The 13,846-nt window shown below is 42.7% G+C and overlaps 2 protein-coding genes across 4 annotated transcripts; both read left to right on the forward strand.

Annotated features, from left to right (window-relative positions):
- The first annotated feature begins 1,273 nt into the window (after positions 1–1,273).
- On the forward strand, positions 1,274–2,605 carry LOC124205028 (putative ankyrin repeat protein RF_0381). Its single transcript, XM_046602312.1, has one exon. The coding sequence runs from the start codon at positions 1,274–1,276 to the stop codon at positions 2,603–2,605; it is 1,332 nt and encodes a 443-aa protein (XP_046458268.1).
- Positions 2,606–10,924: 8,319 nt separating this feature from the next.
- On the forward strand, positions 10,925–12,841 carry LOC124205030. 3 transcript variants are annotated; one of them, XM_046602317.1, is made up of 4 exons: positions 10,925–11,127; positions 11,668–11,824; positions 11,912–12,182; positions 12,247–12,835. In XM_046602317.1, the coding sequence occupies exons 2-4, from the start codon at positions 11,738–11,740 to the stop codon at positions 12,381–12,383; spliced, it is 495 nt and encodes a 164-aa protein (XP_046458273.1). In that variant the 5' UTR covers positions 10,925–11,127; positions 11,668–11,737; the 3' UTR covers positions 12,384–12,835. The 3 variants fall into 3 exon arrangements, 2 of the variants coding, with proteins under 2 accessions (XP_046458273.1, XP_046458271.1); XR_006879189.1 differs by lacking the exon at positions 10,925–11,127 and having other exon boundaries at positions 11,149–11,824; positions 12,247–12,634; positions 12,827–12,841; XM_046602315.1 differs by having other exon boundaries at positions 11,095–11,824.
- Positions 12,842–13,846: the final 1,005 nt, after the last annotated feature.

The raw sequence follows: 13,846 nt of genomic DNA on the forward strand, positions 1-13,846 counted from the left end.
TGCCCAATAGGCGAGAAGGTTGCTTAACAGCAATCAAAGGTAGCCAACCTACCCTTAAACATTGTACACAAGAAAAAAATCAAAAATGGATATTTGGCCCACCCGAGATTCCTATCAAACGGAAGACGGAAGATAGCCAGCCCCTTTTGCTTCAACACCACCAGTATATGGAACGTCAAGCGACAGTTCATGAAAATGTGTTGGAAAAAGAAATACAGAAAATATATTGTGGAAACCTTCAAGTGCGTAAATATACATTAATGCTACTAGCGGAACAAAACGGCCTGTTAGCCGCCCGCGCAAACAAACTCCCTATGTGTCAGCGACTTAAAACTTATGGTGAATATTTTATGGTGCAACAATGTACGGCAATAAACATTTCAGTTGGAATGAAAGAAACGAGATGCGGCCCTGAGCCTATTTACAAAGACTTTACAGTAGGCAAAGACGGATTTTCGTTACACCCCTTCGAAGAGTGTTTTTGGCCTAATAAAGTTGTCAATTTAAATGGAAAACCCCATATATGGAAAGACGGGGAGTGGACCCCAATGCAGCCATCGTCTCATCTTTCTACCCTCCGCCTTACAGCAAAATTCGAAGAATTGGAGGATAACGAAGCTCAATATGTAATCAATTCCCACGACATTTCTTACAGACCAGAGTATGAAGCAATAAATTCAGTGAACGAAATAGTCGGTCGGATCCACGAATCAAATTCAAAGAGCCTGTCAGCAATAATAGTGAACGAGCATGAAGAATCACGTCACTGGGACCTCCGGAGATGGACATCGAAACTCCAAGCATCATTAATCTCAGTCATTGCCGCGTCTCTATTCTCCATAATTGTACTGGGTATAATTTGGAAATATAAGTCACGTATAATTGGACTGAGAGACATACTGGAGCAGCTCGCCGTTCACCTGCAAGAAAGACGGCGCCAGAGAGCCAATATGCTGACGGAGTAAAAAGAACAAAAATCGGGTGTCAGTTGGCGTCAATACAGGGTAATTAACGCAGCTGTCAATCGTACATCAAGCAATTCGAAGACGAAACTTTTTGTTTCTCCCACGCAACCACAACCCCCTTTTGTGTCAGTACAGTTTTGACTTCAGCGTGTACCAGTGCTCCAATATTTTCGTGTCGCGAACCCCAATCGTTAATCAAACAATTAAAGACAAAGAGTGTTTGTTCTCTTCCACGCTCACACTCTCCTTCAACCCCAGTTCAACTTTAGACTCCAGCTAATAACATTGTGTAGCCGGTAAGCTAGTAAATGAGTGCTACGAAAAGACTACTTAGTAAAAGTGTAGGCTCCGAGCCTTTAAACGGTGACAGTGTCTTGCATAAACATGCAAGAGCAAATAGTGCAACGGGGATCGGCGAGAACGCAGACAAGTGCGACGTCAACATCAAAAACAATAGACGGGAGACGCCGTTGATCACAGCCGCACTACACTCCGCCTGCCGTGTCGTCGCAAAACTGGTCCAGCTGGGCGCCGAGGTAAACGAACGGGATATCCAAGGTAATACAGCCCTACACTATGCTATTTTGAACGCGTCAGAGAAGACGGTAGTAATCCTCTCCATGTCGGGAGCGGACGTTACTATCCAGAACTCTGACGGTCAAACGGCAATTCATTTGTTAGCGTTTTCAAGCGACAGTAATCTAGCTAAGCACGTTTGCCACACAAGAAATTCCATTGCAATGGACATGAAGGACCATGACGGACTTACCCCGTTTATGGCCGCCGTCATGAGAGGCAATTTAAAAATAATACAATATTTTCTTTCTCTGGGCCAGGGCCCGGAAGAGCGTACAAATGAGAACAAGAACCCTTTACATCTAGCTGTAGAACTAAAAAACATAAACGTAATTAAACTCTTGGCCAAATTACCCCACATCAATCTCGTAGACGACAGTGGCCACAGCGCGTTAGCACTAGCCATCAGCCAGGGAAACGAAATCGCAGTAGACATCCTCCTGCTACAAGAGGCAGACGTAAAACAGATAGATAATTCGGGTAATTCAATGTTACACATTGCATGTGCTGGGCCGTCGATCCACATTGCACGGCATATGTTGGAGCATTTCACCGATTTAGACGCGAAAAACCTGGCGGGGGAAACCCCATTGCACCTTGCATGCGCGTCAGGTAATACAGCAATAGCTCTTGATATTTGTACTAGGGGAGCCAGGGTAACGGCCCAAGATAACAAACAGCGGACGCCGTTGATGACTGCCATCGTGTCAGGGAATCAAGGGTCCGCGTTAACAATTTTAAAATGGGAATTTGTAGTAAACACGGACTTGCTAGAGTTGACAGACGACAACAATATGAATGCGTTACAGTATTGCATACTGTTTAACGACCAAAGTACGGCAGCGAGAATAAGAACAATAGAGTTAGCTTTATTGAGCAACCGTCAAGTTACCCCGCCGACTAGGACAATTTATTTCAGGCCGGGAGAAGAAGAAATTGCGATAGAATATGAAACGGTTGATCCATTAGAAACACCCGGCCTAACCCTTTATCTTAACGCAGGTGACACCTCGCCACCAAGTTACATAACCACTGACCCCCTAGAGACCAGTGAAGACGAATAGGCACTAGCTACAAACTTTTACCCTAACCCATATTCATTTATTCCCGTTTTACAGGGTGTACAAGTCACCCAGATTTAGATATTATCAATAAATTCTGGTAGTACGCCAGAGACTCAATAGCCCTCCCTGAGGAATTTAATTGTAAAGGCCAGCGTTACATGAAACAAGACACGAACTGTGTAAGAGGCGAGCGACAGTACTCGACGCGTTGGTCCGCGTAAGCAAGACCAGCCGAGTCACCTCACCCCGCTGTATTTTTTTTTCTTTTCTTTCTCTCGATTTTTTTTTGTCTCATAACGAAAACATAAAACGTACGCTGGATTAGAAATGTCGCAACAAAAAAAAAAAATATCGATATTTGAAGGCGAGTGGAGGGAATATAAATTGGTGGACGCTAGTCGTTATAGACTAATCAGGGTTGTTGTTTTTTTTTATCTTAATGGAGGTAGCAGAATAATTTTTAAGTTTTCAGTTCAACCAGAGGCAAAATAAACAAAAGCATTTTTGTTTTTCTTTAGTAGGCGTTAGGCCTACAAGCCCCAGTTTATTCCCCCCAGTTAATGCCATTATGGTTCCTAGGCGTCCACTCGCCAACTATCGGTCGTTCATTTCTTCTTGCACTTTGCTGAGGCGAAGTAACTAGTTAGGCCTATCGGGGTAAAAAGTTTATCCCTTCTCAGTTAAGATTACTTACGGGCATGACAAATGCCGGTGTCGGCTGGACACCGTACTCCCACGCGCCCAACTATGAGGTATGAAAGATTTTCTGCAATAGGGAATCAGTGACGCGATTTACGCGCTAGTTTACATGGCCTTTTTATCTCAGCCACTCGATCGACCAGCTAAAAGTCAGCTGGCCGTTGAAAGCGGCACCAGCAGTCAAAGACCCCAGACAATTTTTTTTCTCCCCCGCACGGTCCAGAAAAATATGCATCGCCGTGTTACCATTAACGTCCTACGGACAAAACAGTTAGCGACAGGACCCGGGTTTTGTTTCAGCCAATTCACCCGAATAATTAAGGGACCTCCCCGTTACAGTATAAAAAAAGAAAAGGTTAATTACAAATAAAAGAGTGCCAAATAGTCCGCCTAAAGCGCACACTGGGTCGGTAAAGACACAGTAGCTGCATTTTGAGAAAAGTTCCGTTTTTTTTAATTTTATTTATTTTTATTTTTATTCCACATAACCAAGCGCGGATAGTATTGACTTGCCCCCAAGTTTTTTTTTTTTTTTCCTCAATCAATTCAACATAATTAGTTGGAAAGCGCCAATAAAAGAATCTAAGAAGAAGAAAAGCCGTCGGCAAATGAGCGTCGACGGCTAGGCCGGCTACCATGCGGGCCAATGCAAGCCCCTACCAGGGCCCAGACGCGGAGTCGATGGGTGTCGAGTTTCGTTTGGAACTTGTACTCCCAAAAAAAAAAAAAAAGCTAATTTTGAACAAATCTCCCAAGCAAACGGGACGGAAAAAGAAATTTCAGGGTTGAAGAATATATATATATTTTTTTCTTAGCCTAAATTGGGGAAAAGTAAAAGGGAAACGAAATTATTTTTTTTTAAATTCTTTGATTCTTCCCAAGATTTTGTATCTTGATATGCAGGCTTTAGTTTCCGCCATCCGTTCGGTCGGACGACCCACCGTATTTCCCCCACCAAGGCCACAGAGCTAAAGGGAAGACGAGACAGCCTACGGCTGCAAAGTGTCAGAAAACCCATATTTCCGTCTACTACTTGCACCAAGAAGCAACCAGTATGAACAAAGAAAATGGGGACAGAAAGAAAAAAAAAATGCTGTGCGATAAAGGGATGAATGGGCCGGACTAATCGTACCCTTGCAATGGTTTTTTAACGAAGGGGCGGTAACACGCTCTATGAGAGAATTGTGATGAAAAAGGAAAAAGGGACGAAAAATATCCGTGTGGTGACGGAAAGAAGATCACGATTTGTGATTTGAATCAACAGGTTAAAAATAGGGGATACGGAACAAGCTAGGGAGCGAAAGCAATAGGTTGCAGTTTTGTTTTTCCGCGTTGCCCTACAGTAATGCCGCATGATTGGCGGACAATTTTTGCGAATAAATGGCTCCGGAAAAGTTTGGATTTTAAAATGTTTCGGTCGCGCGCTAAATTTCTTTAGCCTAGCTCATAGGGAGAGTTAAAGGATTTCAGATACGAAATGCGAGGGATAAATCAAATTCACGCACACGTGAAGAAAAAAAAAAGAAATTTTTGTAATGTAGAAAACCCATAACGAATAAGTTTTCCGCCAGGCTTACCGCTCCGTTTACGCAGGCATTTTTATGCAACACATTTCAAAGAAACGAAATAAAAAGCCGATTTTCCTTTAAACCGGTTGTTATAAAGAGCCGTGGTACAGCAGAAGGTCCCAAACCCCTTCATTTGCCGAGACAAAGAATAAGGGAAATATAGGGAAAATAGTAACAAACAACCTCAAATAGTTTGCTAATTGAGAGTGACGTCCTACAACCCGCTCCGAAATGTCAAGATTGTAAAAACGATCTAACGAGCCCAAAACATTTTTTTCCCCGCGCCGGAAAAGAAGAAAAGGGAAGAAGGACATTCCGCCAGAAAGAAAGGAACAGGCAACACACACCCCGCCGGCTTTGATGGAGAATTGTGTGGCAGATAATTGTAATTTTTCTTTTTTTGGTTTGGATGTTAATACTTTCATTTGGGCTGTACTGGTATATCTTTTAATTTTTTATTTTTTAACATACCCGTTTCCCTAACGAAAAAAAAAGAAGAAGGGGAAGTTGTCAGCCGACCGTCTGACGCGCGCCCACTATGACAGCGAATTAGCCGAAGCACCCACCGCCAAAGCTAGGGCGCTGTCATAAGACTCACGGCAGAGCGTGTCGTGACATTAGTATTGAAAAGAAAAAAAAAAAAGGGAAAAAATATTAAATTCAGCCTGTAGAAAAGGAGGGAAAAGAAATATCCAACGGGCTGCCATGAGGGAAGGGTGAGATGTTGACGTTCAATAATGGACGTGCTACATGAACGAACGCTATTGATTGGCGGGCACGGTGTCCGAATGGCGACATTGGTAGATCTTCAACATGCAAAGATCAATGTGAAACGTCAAACCAAATTTGGGTCCCCAAAAGAAGAAGTCAAATCACGAACGACGGTTTTTTCCAAAAGAAAATAACGGAAAACACTATACAGCACTGTCTGTGGGGCGAGATTTCACCTCGCAGGGAAGGGACAATAATTTAAGAAATGAAAAATGGGAAGGGACCACTCACCCCCCCCCTCTCCCCAATAATGATCGACCAGATTGATTCTGCTGATGCCAGAGCCAGTTCTGAAATCGGGCTCTTATTATAATACCCGTTATTTTTTTTACTTTTCTTATCCCTCGCGTTATCCGCGATCTGTTAAATCCCGCCCCCCCCCCCCTCTCATTACACTACTCTTCTTCGTCATGGGCAAAACAAATTCCATGTCGATGTCATCGTCGTCGATTGCCACCAGCTTCGTGGTAAATACACCTGAAAACATTTTTTTTGTTCCCCGGGAATCAATCTGGAATCAAAGCTTCCCTTTGAGACCCCCTCGTAAACCCCAATTTTTTTTTCTTTGGTGGCGACAAACTTTTCGACCGCAAGGGTATGGTCAATGTCCTCAACAAAATCCCAACTTTTTAGCGATCTCAATAATTCAGTCGTAACGGCATTTACGTTTTTTTTCCCTTCTCCCAATGTCGTAATACAGATTCCCCCGAGATTTGCTTGACTCCGTACCAGTTTTCTCCTTTGACGATTTTTGCTACGCCATTCCTTACTACAAGTAAACGTCCCAGATCACTATTTTTTTTCTTCTTCTCCTTCCCCCGACCCGATTCTCGTTTTCCCCCGTATCTAAAATCCCGAAACATGATCCTATATGTTTTTTTTTTCTCCCGCTCTCCCCCTCCCTACTCTCACACCAAATACTCCAACAGACGTTTTTTTTTCTCACCACGGGATCAAGTTTTTTTTTTCCCCTCTCGTCCCCGAACAGAGGACAATTTATTATCCTCACGCCATACCAGCCGCAGTTTCTGTAACTCCACTCAACAGGGAAATTGCGAAACGCAACGGGAGGATCAAATTAAGGAAAGGGGGGGAGGTGGCCACGACAATACAGATGCCTAGTCGTACACAAACTTCGCGTCTACTATACAAGCACCACCAAGCATCTCAAATTCAAAGGAAACTGATCCACTTCATCGAAAAGCAAAATCTGTCGAAGCCAAAAGTCTCGACTCGAACGACAGTCAGTCGAGCGTAAACCGCCAAACCATACAAGATGGACACGAGAACAGCGATCACCATCGTCATCAACAACACGCGCGTAGTCGCACATTTTATCACCAACCTCGCTATCACTCTCATCCAAAAGTGCGCGGCAGAAGTGTTGGGAATGCCGATCCGGCCAGTGTACGGGCCGGATACCACATTCACAGACCCAGTTACGGCAAAAGTGTTCAACATCCAAGGAGAGACGACGCTTACCTTGACATACGCGGGCCAACAAGAAAAAGTCACCGCCTATGTGGTAAGCGACATATCCAAATCAATTCTGTTGGGAATGGATTCCCTATTAGCCATGCGAGGGAGGCTGTTAAACAGCGTGGGCGACGAACAGATCAACCCTATTTTCCCAATCCCGGGAGAAGACCCACTATCACCAACGCGACCAATCTTTGCAACGGGGCTAACAGAATCCTTCGCATCACTCGCCTGGCAAAGGCAATCCTCGTATGCCATAGAACCTTTCCATCGACAATATCATCAAGATTTAGTGACAAACACCAGCTTCAGAGTGGTGGGACAGGTTCAACTGCCAGTCGGTCGACTGCCAGTTGGCACCCAAAGCGACTCCTTCAGTGTGTTAATCACGGACACAAACACCCCATTTACCCTTGGATTGAACTACTTAAGGCAATTCAACTACCGTATCGAATTCCCCGGGTTCAAAATTACCTGGCCACGGACTCTCGCGGTCCGCCCAGTACGGCGCCGCACAGTTGCAATCAACGGGCCAACATGCCCAAGATGCCGGCAAGCGGGCCACCTGCGCTCACAGTGCACGGGCCGACCACGCCCGGCAGAAAGGAGCCAGGGAGCCAGGGCTATTGACCCACGGCCACAGCAGTAACACCCACTCTAATATCGCTCTAATTCTTTTTCACCTGTTAACCATTTTTTTTTACAATATCGTTTGCTAAATTTTTTTTTTGTTGGTTGTATTTTTTTTTTTACCCCTTATCGATGCCGTTACCTCCTTCCCCGTATTTTTTTTTCTTTTTCATACACATTCATTTTTTTTTCACCCAATCTCTACCTTTACCATATTTCTTCTTCACCCTTCTACATGCCTAGCTACAGATAAATCCCATTACATTTTTTCCACTCTGTAACTTCCTAAGATTTCCGCCTTCCACCCCAGTTTCCCATAACCATTTTTTTTGTGGTATACTATGACCCATGACATTTCAGTTCCCATTTCAATTTTTCCCCCTATTGATTTTACGCACCAGTATAACGTTTATTCCATCATTTGTCCCTACATGCTACTCCCCCCCACTATATTTCTTAAAGCTTCCTCCAAACATACCCGCTCCAAATATCCCCGCCAACATTTTTTTTCTCTGTCCCACCGACAACCCTACATCCCACCTTTTTGTTTGTTTTGGTTCAATTAATTCTTCCCACTTTTACTGTACTTTCAATCATGGCAAATACGTGTTATTGTTTTTTTTTTTGCCGACTCCGAGAGTCGTCTCTAAAGGAGACGGCTCTGTAATGCCCCGGCGGCAGCCCCGCCCCTTTCAAGATGGCCGCCGCCAAGGACGTCGCGCTATGACGTCACACCGACGTCACGCCACGACGTCATGACCGGCATCACCCCGACGTCACGCTAAGACGTCACGACCGGCACCGACCGATGCTGACTCAGGAGTTGCTGAGTCCGCGTTACCTGCAGGTGCGAGTCAGCACTCGTCCCGGACGGACTGGCCCTCACTCACGGCCAGACTGGGTAGTAACGCCGGCTGGTCCAACCGTGAAGACAGCCGGGACCGGCCAGCAGACATGCTGATGCGGCAATCCCGCCATACATAAACCCCCGCTTCCTCTCTCTCTCTCTCTCTGCTGTACTCCCTTCCTGTCGGTCGGACACTCAATACAACTGCTTCTCATCCGCCTACCTGTCTTCGTGTACTCTCTGTAAGCACCCCGGACCGGGCCTTACATACCCATAATCGACACGCGTCTATAAAAATTTGTTTTGCTGTGTAACATCAAATATTTTAAATGTCGGGTATCAAAAAAGCTGCCGACTGAATTTTTTTGTTGGTCTTTTTCCCTTTTTTGGTTTTCCATCCGCTTCTTCTTCTTTTCTTTTTTGTTGCTTAGCTTCAGGGACACATTTTTATTAGCCACCTGACAATTTCTCAATCTTCTTTCTTCTTCCTCCTTGTATTTTTTTCGTTTTCTTATCTCTTTTGTAAACTCGGCGTTCGGCGTCGGCGAGAAGAAGGAGAAGAAGAGAGAGTCTTTTTTATTTACCCTCGGCTGGAGTGATGTGCTTGCACTAAAAATGAACGAGAGAGAGGGGGACGGACGGACGGACGGCCGCTGGCTGCGTGTTTTTCCAACCCCATACGAATTTTTTTGCCAGAGAGTCCCTTCGGGTGTCGGGGCTCTTCATCACTTGTACACACATGTACTCGTTTTTAATAACTTGTGTTTTAAAGGGGAAACGTCAATTATAATAGTAACGAAATTCTCCATTTAAACCAAAACAGTGCTGATGCTGTAATATTCAAATGATTTAGTCGTTGCTGCAATCATAACGGTCAGTTATAGTCGATTGATTGTCATCCATCTCGGATCTTAAAGACACTGATGGAACCAACACATTTAGACATTTGGCTGGGATGGATATTTTAGCTGGGCGACGAGGAGGAAGCTAAGGAAAAAAGCAAAAGAGGGAGACATAGAATGCGGATTGTGTTGATGGGTTGGTTGGCTTGAATTCAGCTCCCAGGTGATCGGATTACCAGAAGCTTTTTTCCCTCTTGTCTCTTACTCTCAACTCGAGTCTCTACTATAAATGTGGCAGGCCAGCAGCTAAATAAACAGATGCCTCGGCTGTACGTACGGTATGTTGGGATGCGCATTTCATCTACACAACACTCTATATATGCATATACACTGTTGAAATATAAGCTGGCCCGTTCACTCACACATGGCGAACGCATGAAAAATCTTCTTCCTCCTCCTCCATCAATTGTTTTTCCCTCCAAAAATCTGTTTTTCAGCTTGGCCAAAAAAGCCTCAAGTCAAATGGAGACTTTCCGTTAGCGATGTTGGAAAGCGTCATCTTGAGCTGACGAAGATGACGACTACTACTACTACTACGAGGCCGTATATATCGTCTATAGTATACACCGGTTGGCATTGATGGCCCTCTACCCCGTCAGCTTTTATGGACTGGCCGTGGCATTGTAAACAGTCAATTTATTCCGGAAGCCACTGAAAGATATAAACCTACACTTAAAAAAATTAATACGAAAGTTGAAATACTTTAGTGCCTGTTTAGTGTATGAAACGAGAGATAGAAATAGAAGAGGCCCAGGTAAAGAGAGAAGACAAGCAGAGAGAAAATATTGCAATGAGAAAAGAAAAAGAAAAAAAGAAAAAAACGAAATGAAGAAGAGAGGAAGGAAAAAGGGCTGATTGGGTATTGGTGGAGTTGCGAGGGGGAAACGGTTGTTGTTTTTTAGTATCTGCGCATAAATCCGGCAGAGTTGCAGAGAGGGAGAGAGAGAGAAGCGATCCGGGAATTACAGAGATGTAGTTCTGCGGGCACCAATGAATTTGTTCGCTTCGTTAACAAATTCGAAGGCCGTGGGAATTGGCGTTGGAGCCTCTTCCCGTTCCGTCAGCGGCTGCTGGACAAAAAATTAAATTAAAACAGTTTTTTTTATTAAATCAAAATGAAAATTTACCTCAGCGATTGGAGCCAATTGTTCCGGATGAAGTTCAATGCGTGGCGGCAAGGGAGGCGGAACCACGTCGTCAAGGGGGATCTCCTTGACACACACACACACACACTTCACACATACAAGAAAAGAGAGTATATAGTGCACTATAGGTGGGACTTACCGTTAGCGATGTTGGAAAGCGTCATCTTGAGCTGACAGATAGGCTGTTGACCGGCGGAATTGAAATATTTAATCAAAAGTGTGTACTACCGAATGGCGAATGCAACTGTCAAGCCAGAAGTCTGAACTCTGAATACTTCATGTAGTAGCAGACTAATTTCCAAGTGGCTCAGGTTAATGGTATAGCCTTAGCCCAGCACTCTGGCGGTAGGATGTTCGAGTCTAGTTGAAGTCGGGTCGTTATAATTCGCCATGTCATCATCTCCTTTTAAGGACTAAAATGAGGAATGTGATGTGGAAATCACGAATCGGCCACCATAGCGAGCCGCTTGACTTCTGCTTGGTATTTTGATTTGTGTTGGCTAAATTTCCATATTTTGCTTGCTTAGTATTAAAATATTTGTTGAAGTACTATCTACTATGGCAGTTTCAGACATTAAAGAGTTTTCTAAGCCCATTAGAAAAGGAATTGTCGATAGGGGATGGATAGCTGATGCAGTCAGTGTGCGAAAACGATTTATTGCTTGTTTTTGCATGAGATTTTTAACGACTGTACGCATTCAGAAGAAGGATATATTTAAATTAGATAAAAAAATCCACATTCTCGAAATTAGGAGTTCAGGAAAATGCATAACTGCGTAATCTTTTTGGAGAGTTCTTATCGATAAAAAGTTTTAGCCTCTAATTAAGAGACTATAATGATTATGCTACCTTAGCACAGTTAGAATCCTTTACTTTTTGTTGCCTTTTTCTTAATTCTATTTTCTCTTCTTTTTGATTGATATTTGATTAATTTTTGTCTACCCTTTTTACAAGAAATTGTGTTCATACCTTTATTTCTTTTTGGTTAATTTCTGTGAAGTAAAAATGCTTTGAATAGCAGGAAATAAAATAACAATTTCAACATCAAAAATCAAGAAAATGATTGTCAGCCTCTTTTGAAAAAAACGTTTATGAAAACCTTGCCTGATACTGCACTTCTCAATGCTACCGTCCACATTGAAACACTTGGTGAAGTCCAGATTCCTGTATCTCTACAGGTAAGGATGTTTTATTAAAGTTTAATTAACATGTACACTTTTTATTGTTATACAAACTTCATCATTATTCAAATCTTTCAAATGTAGGATATTGACAAACTAAAAACAGTTTCCGGGGAGTTATCTTATGGAAGAGGATGCAGCATTCCTCTCGAAAACTCTTTAAGATTAGCAAAGGAGATAACAATGCCGAAAGTGCTCTTTTCAACTCATGAGAGTTATGACATTTGGTCAATTGTTGGATGCCATCTACGGCTACCTGTTGATGTTATAGATGTAGAAATCAAGCTGACTAAATTATTGTTATATGAAGCTGGCGGCCATTACAAAGAAATAGTCTGTGATCCCAAACATTGTGGTATATTTACAGTTTATCATAGTTTATGCATTTTTAATTGGTAGTTATTCTATTTTCTTCAAAGGAACTTTTGGTACGGTGATTCTTCAATTACCTGTTGAAGGTGGTCAACTGGTCATGAAGGCGGAGGAAATGAACAAATCATCTTTTAGACACGCAATGAAACCGGAAGCGCTGGAGCGCCCCGGAAAAAGCCAATAAAAAAAGCAACAGCAGAAGAGAGAGAGTTCTAAAGAACAATGATGAATTAACACGCAAGTTATAAGAAAGATCAATTCAAACGTTTAAATCTTGAAAAGTATATCTAGCATCTCCGTCGGGAGTCGGGACGGTGCTCTCTTCCATTAGCGCTCAACATCAGAGACCAAGGGATTCTCTCTGACTTATTTAACTGGCAGTAGAAAGTTGCTGCCAACACGGGCTCCATCACTTCCGATTTACTGTTCTTCCCGGTAATATATATACAATATCATCCAAAAGGGTATGCAGCAGTCATCGGAATGTAACACGCTCACATTGTCCCCGTATAGCATATAAGAGTAGAGAGGGTACATGTTGTACATATATACCGGGTCATGAAATAATACTGATCGCATACTCATCTGGACTTCCTAAATGAAAGTTATATTCTCTTTTTCGATTAGAACCAAGTACCTACACAGCGGCGCAATAGTACTTAAAATTCAGTATTTCAGAACCCTGTGCATACTTAAAACGCGAAGTACTTTTATTAGTATGCTGAAAATTTAGTAACACCTTGTTTGGGTGCTGAAAACGCAATGTCCATGCTTAATAATTGAAAGTACTATGGAAATAAGCACCCTGTTTTCCGTTTAAGCATGCACTTTTAATTTTCTGCCCCCTCTGAATACTTTTTTTCAACAGTCTATGCTTATTTTCTGTAGGGTGCTTAATTTAGAAAGGGCATTTCAATTTTTAAGCACCCTGATGAAATTTCACTATGATGCCATTCCCCTGATGAGCCAGTTTCTCAGGAAAGAAATTAACGTCCCCTTTCATTAAAGGTAATCCCCTGAAAACTTGCTATAAAAAAATTTAGTCTCAAGGTTGGTAGGCCTATCTTAGACACCACCTCTAAGGCTCTAACTCTTTATTTTTATTTGCCGCGCGTCTATAATCCCCTATTTTGTTCCCCCCTCCCCGGCACTCACTACCGAGTTTGCACAATCAGTGGTTGAAACAAGGGGGGTACTGATTACAATCAACTATCATAACACTTGCCCGTCATAATAAACGGCAAGTGAATCAATTTTTTACAGGGAATACTGGGTCTAATTCTAGGTATTTCACAAACGTGCTTGCTGAATTTAAAAATTCATAAATGTCGCACTTTATAAATTGTCGCAGTTTATAAATAGCCGCAATTGATATCTTTAAAATTCATATTCTGTCAAATCCCTATACTGACTGTTCTTGTGTAATCTGTTAGCACGTGTTTAACTAACATGAGGTTCATGAAAAACTCTAAGTCCTTTTTAACGAATGTCCCACATTATTTACATCGTCTTAATATATTATAAGGGTATAATGTCACATAGCTCAGTTGACAGCGTTCGAAGCTCAGAATCTCAAGCAATTGAGTGTTGGGTTCAAATCCAGTTAAAGACTAAACTTAGAAGGAACTCACAAAGTATATTTTTTCT

Source organism: Daphnia pulex, chromosome 10, assembly GCF_021134715.1.
Source record: "Daphnia pulex isolate KAP4 chromosome 10, ASM2113471v1".
Classification (NCBI taxonomy): domain Eukaryota; kingdom Metazoa; phylum Arthropoda; class Branchiopoda; order Diplostraca; family Daphniidae; genus Daphnia; species Daphnia pulex.

Coding starts and splice junctions, on each gene's coding strand:
- LOC124205028 (XM_046602312.1), top strand. CDS start 1,274: ATGAGTGCTACGAAAAGACTACTTAGTAAAAGTGTAGGCTCCGAGCCT.
- LOC124205030 (XM_046602317.1), top strand. CDS start 11,738: ATGAAAACCTTGCCTGATACTGCACTTCTCAATGCTACCGTCCACATT. Junction 11,825..11,911: donor AGATTCCTGTATCTCTACAG/GTAAGGATGTTT, acceptor TTTCAAATGTAG/GATATTGACAAACTAAAAAC. Junction 12,183..12,246: donor CTGTGATCCCAAACATTGTG/GTATATTTACAG, acceptor TTTTCTTCAAAG/GAACTTTTGGTACGGTGATT.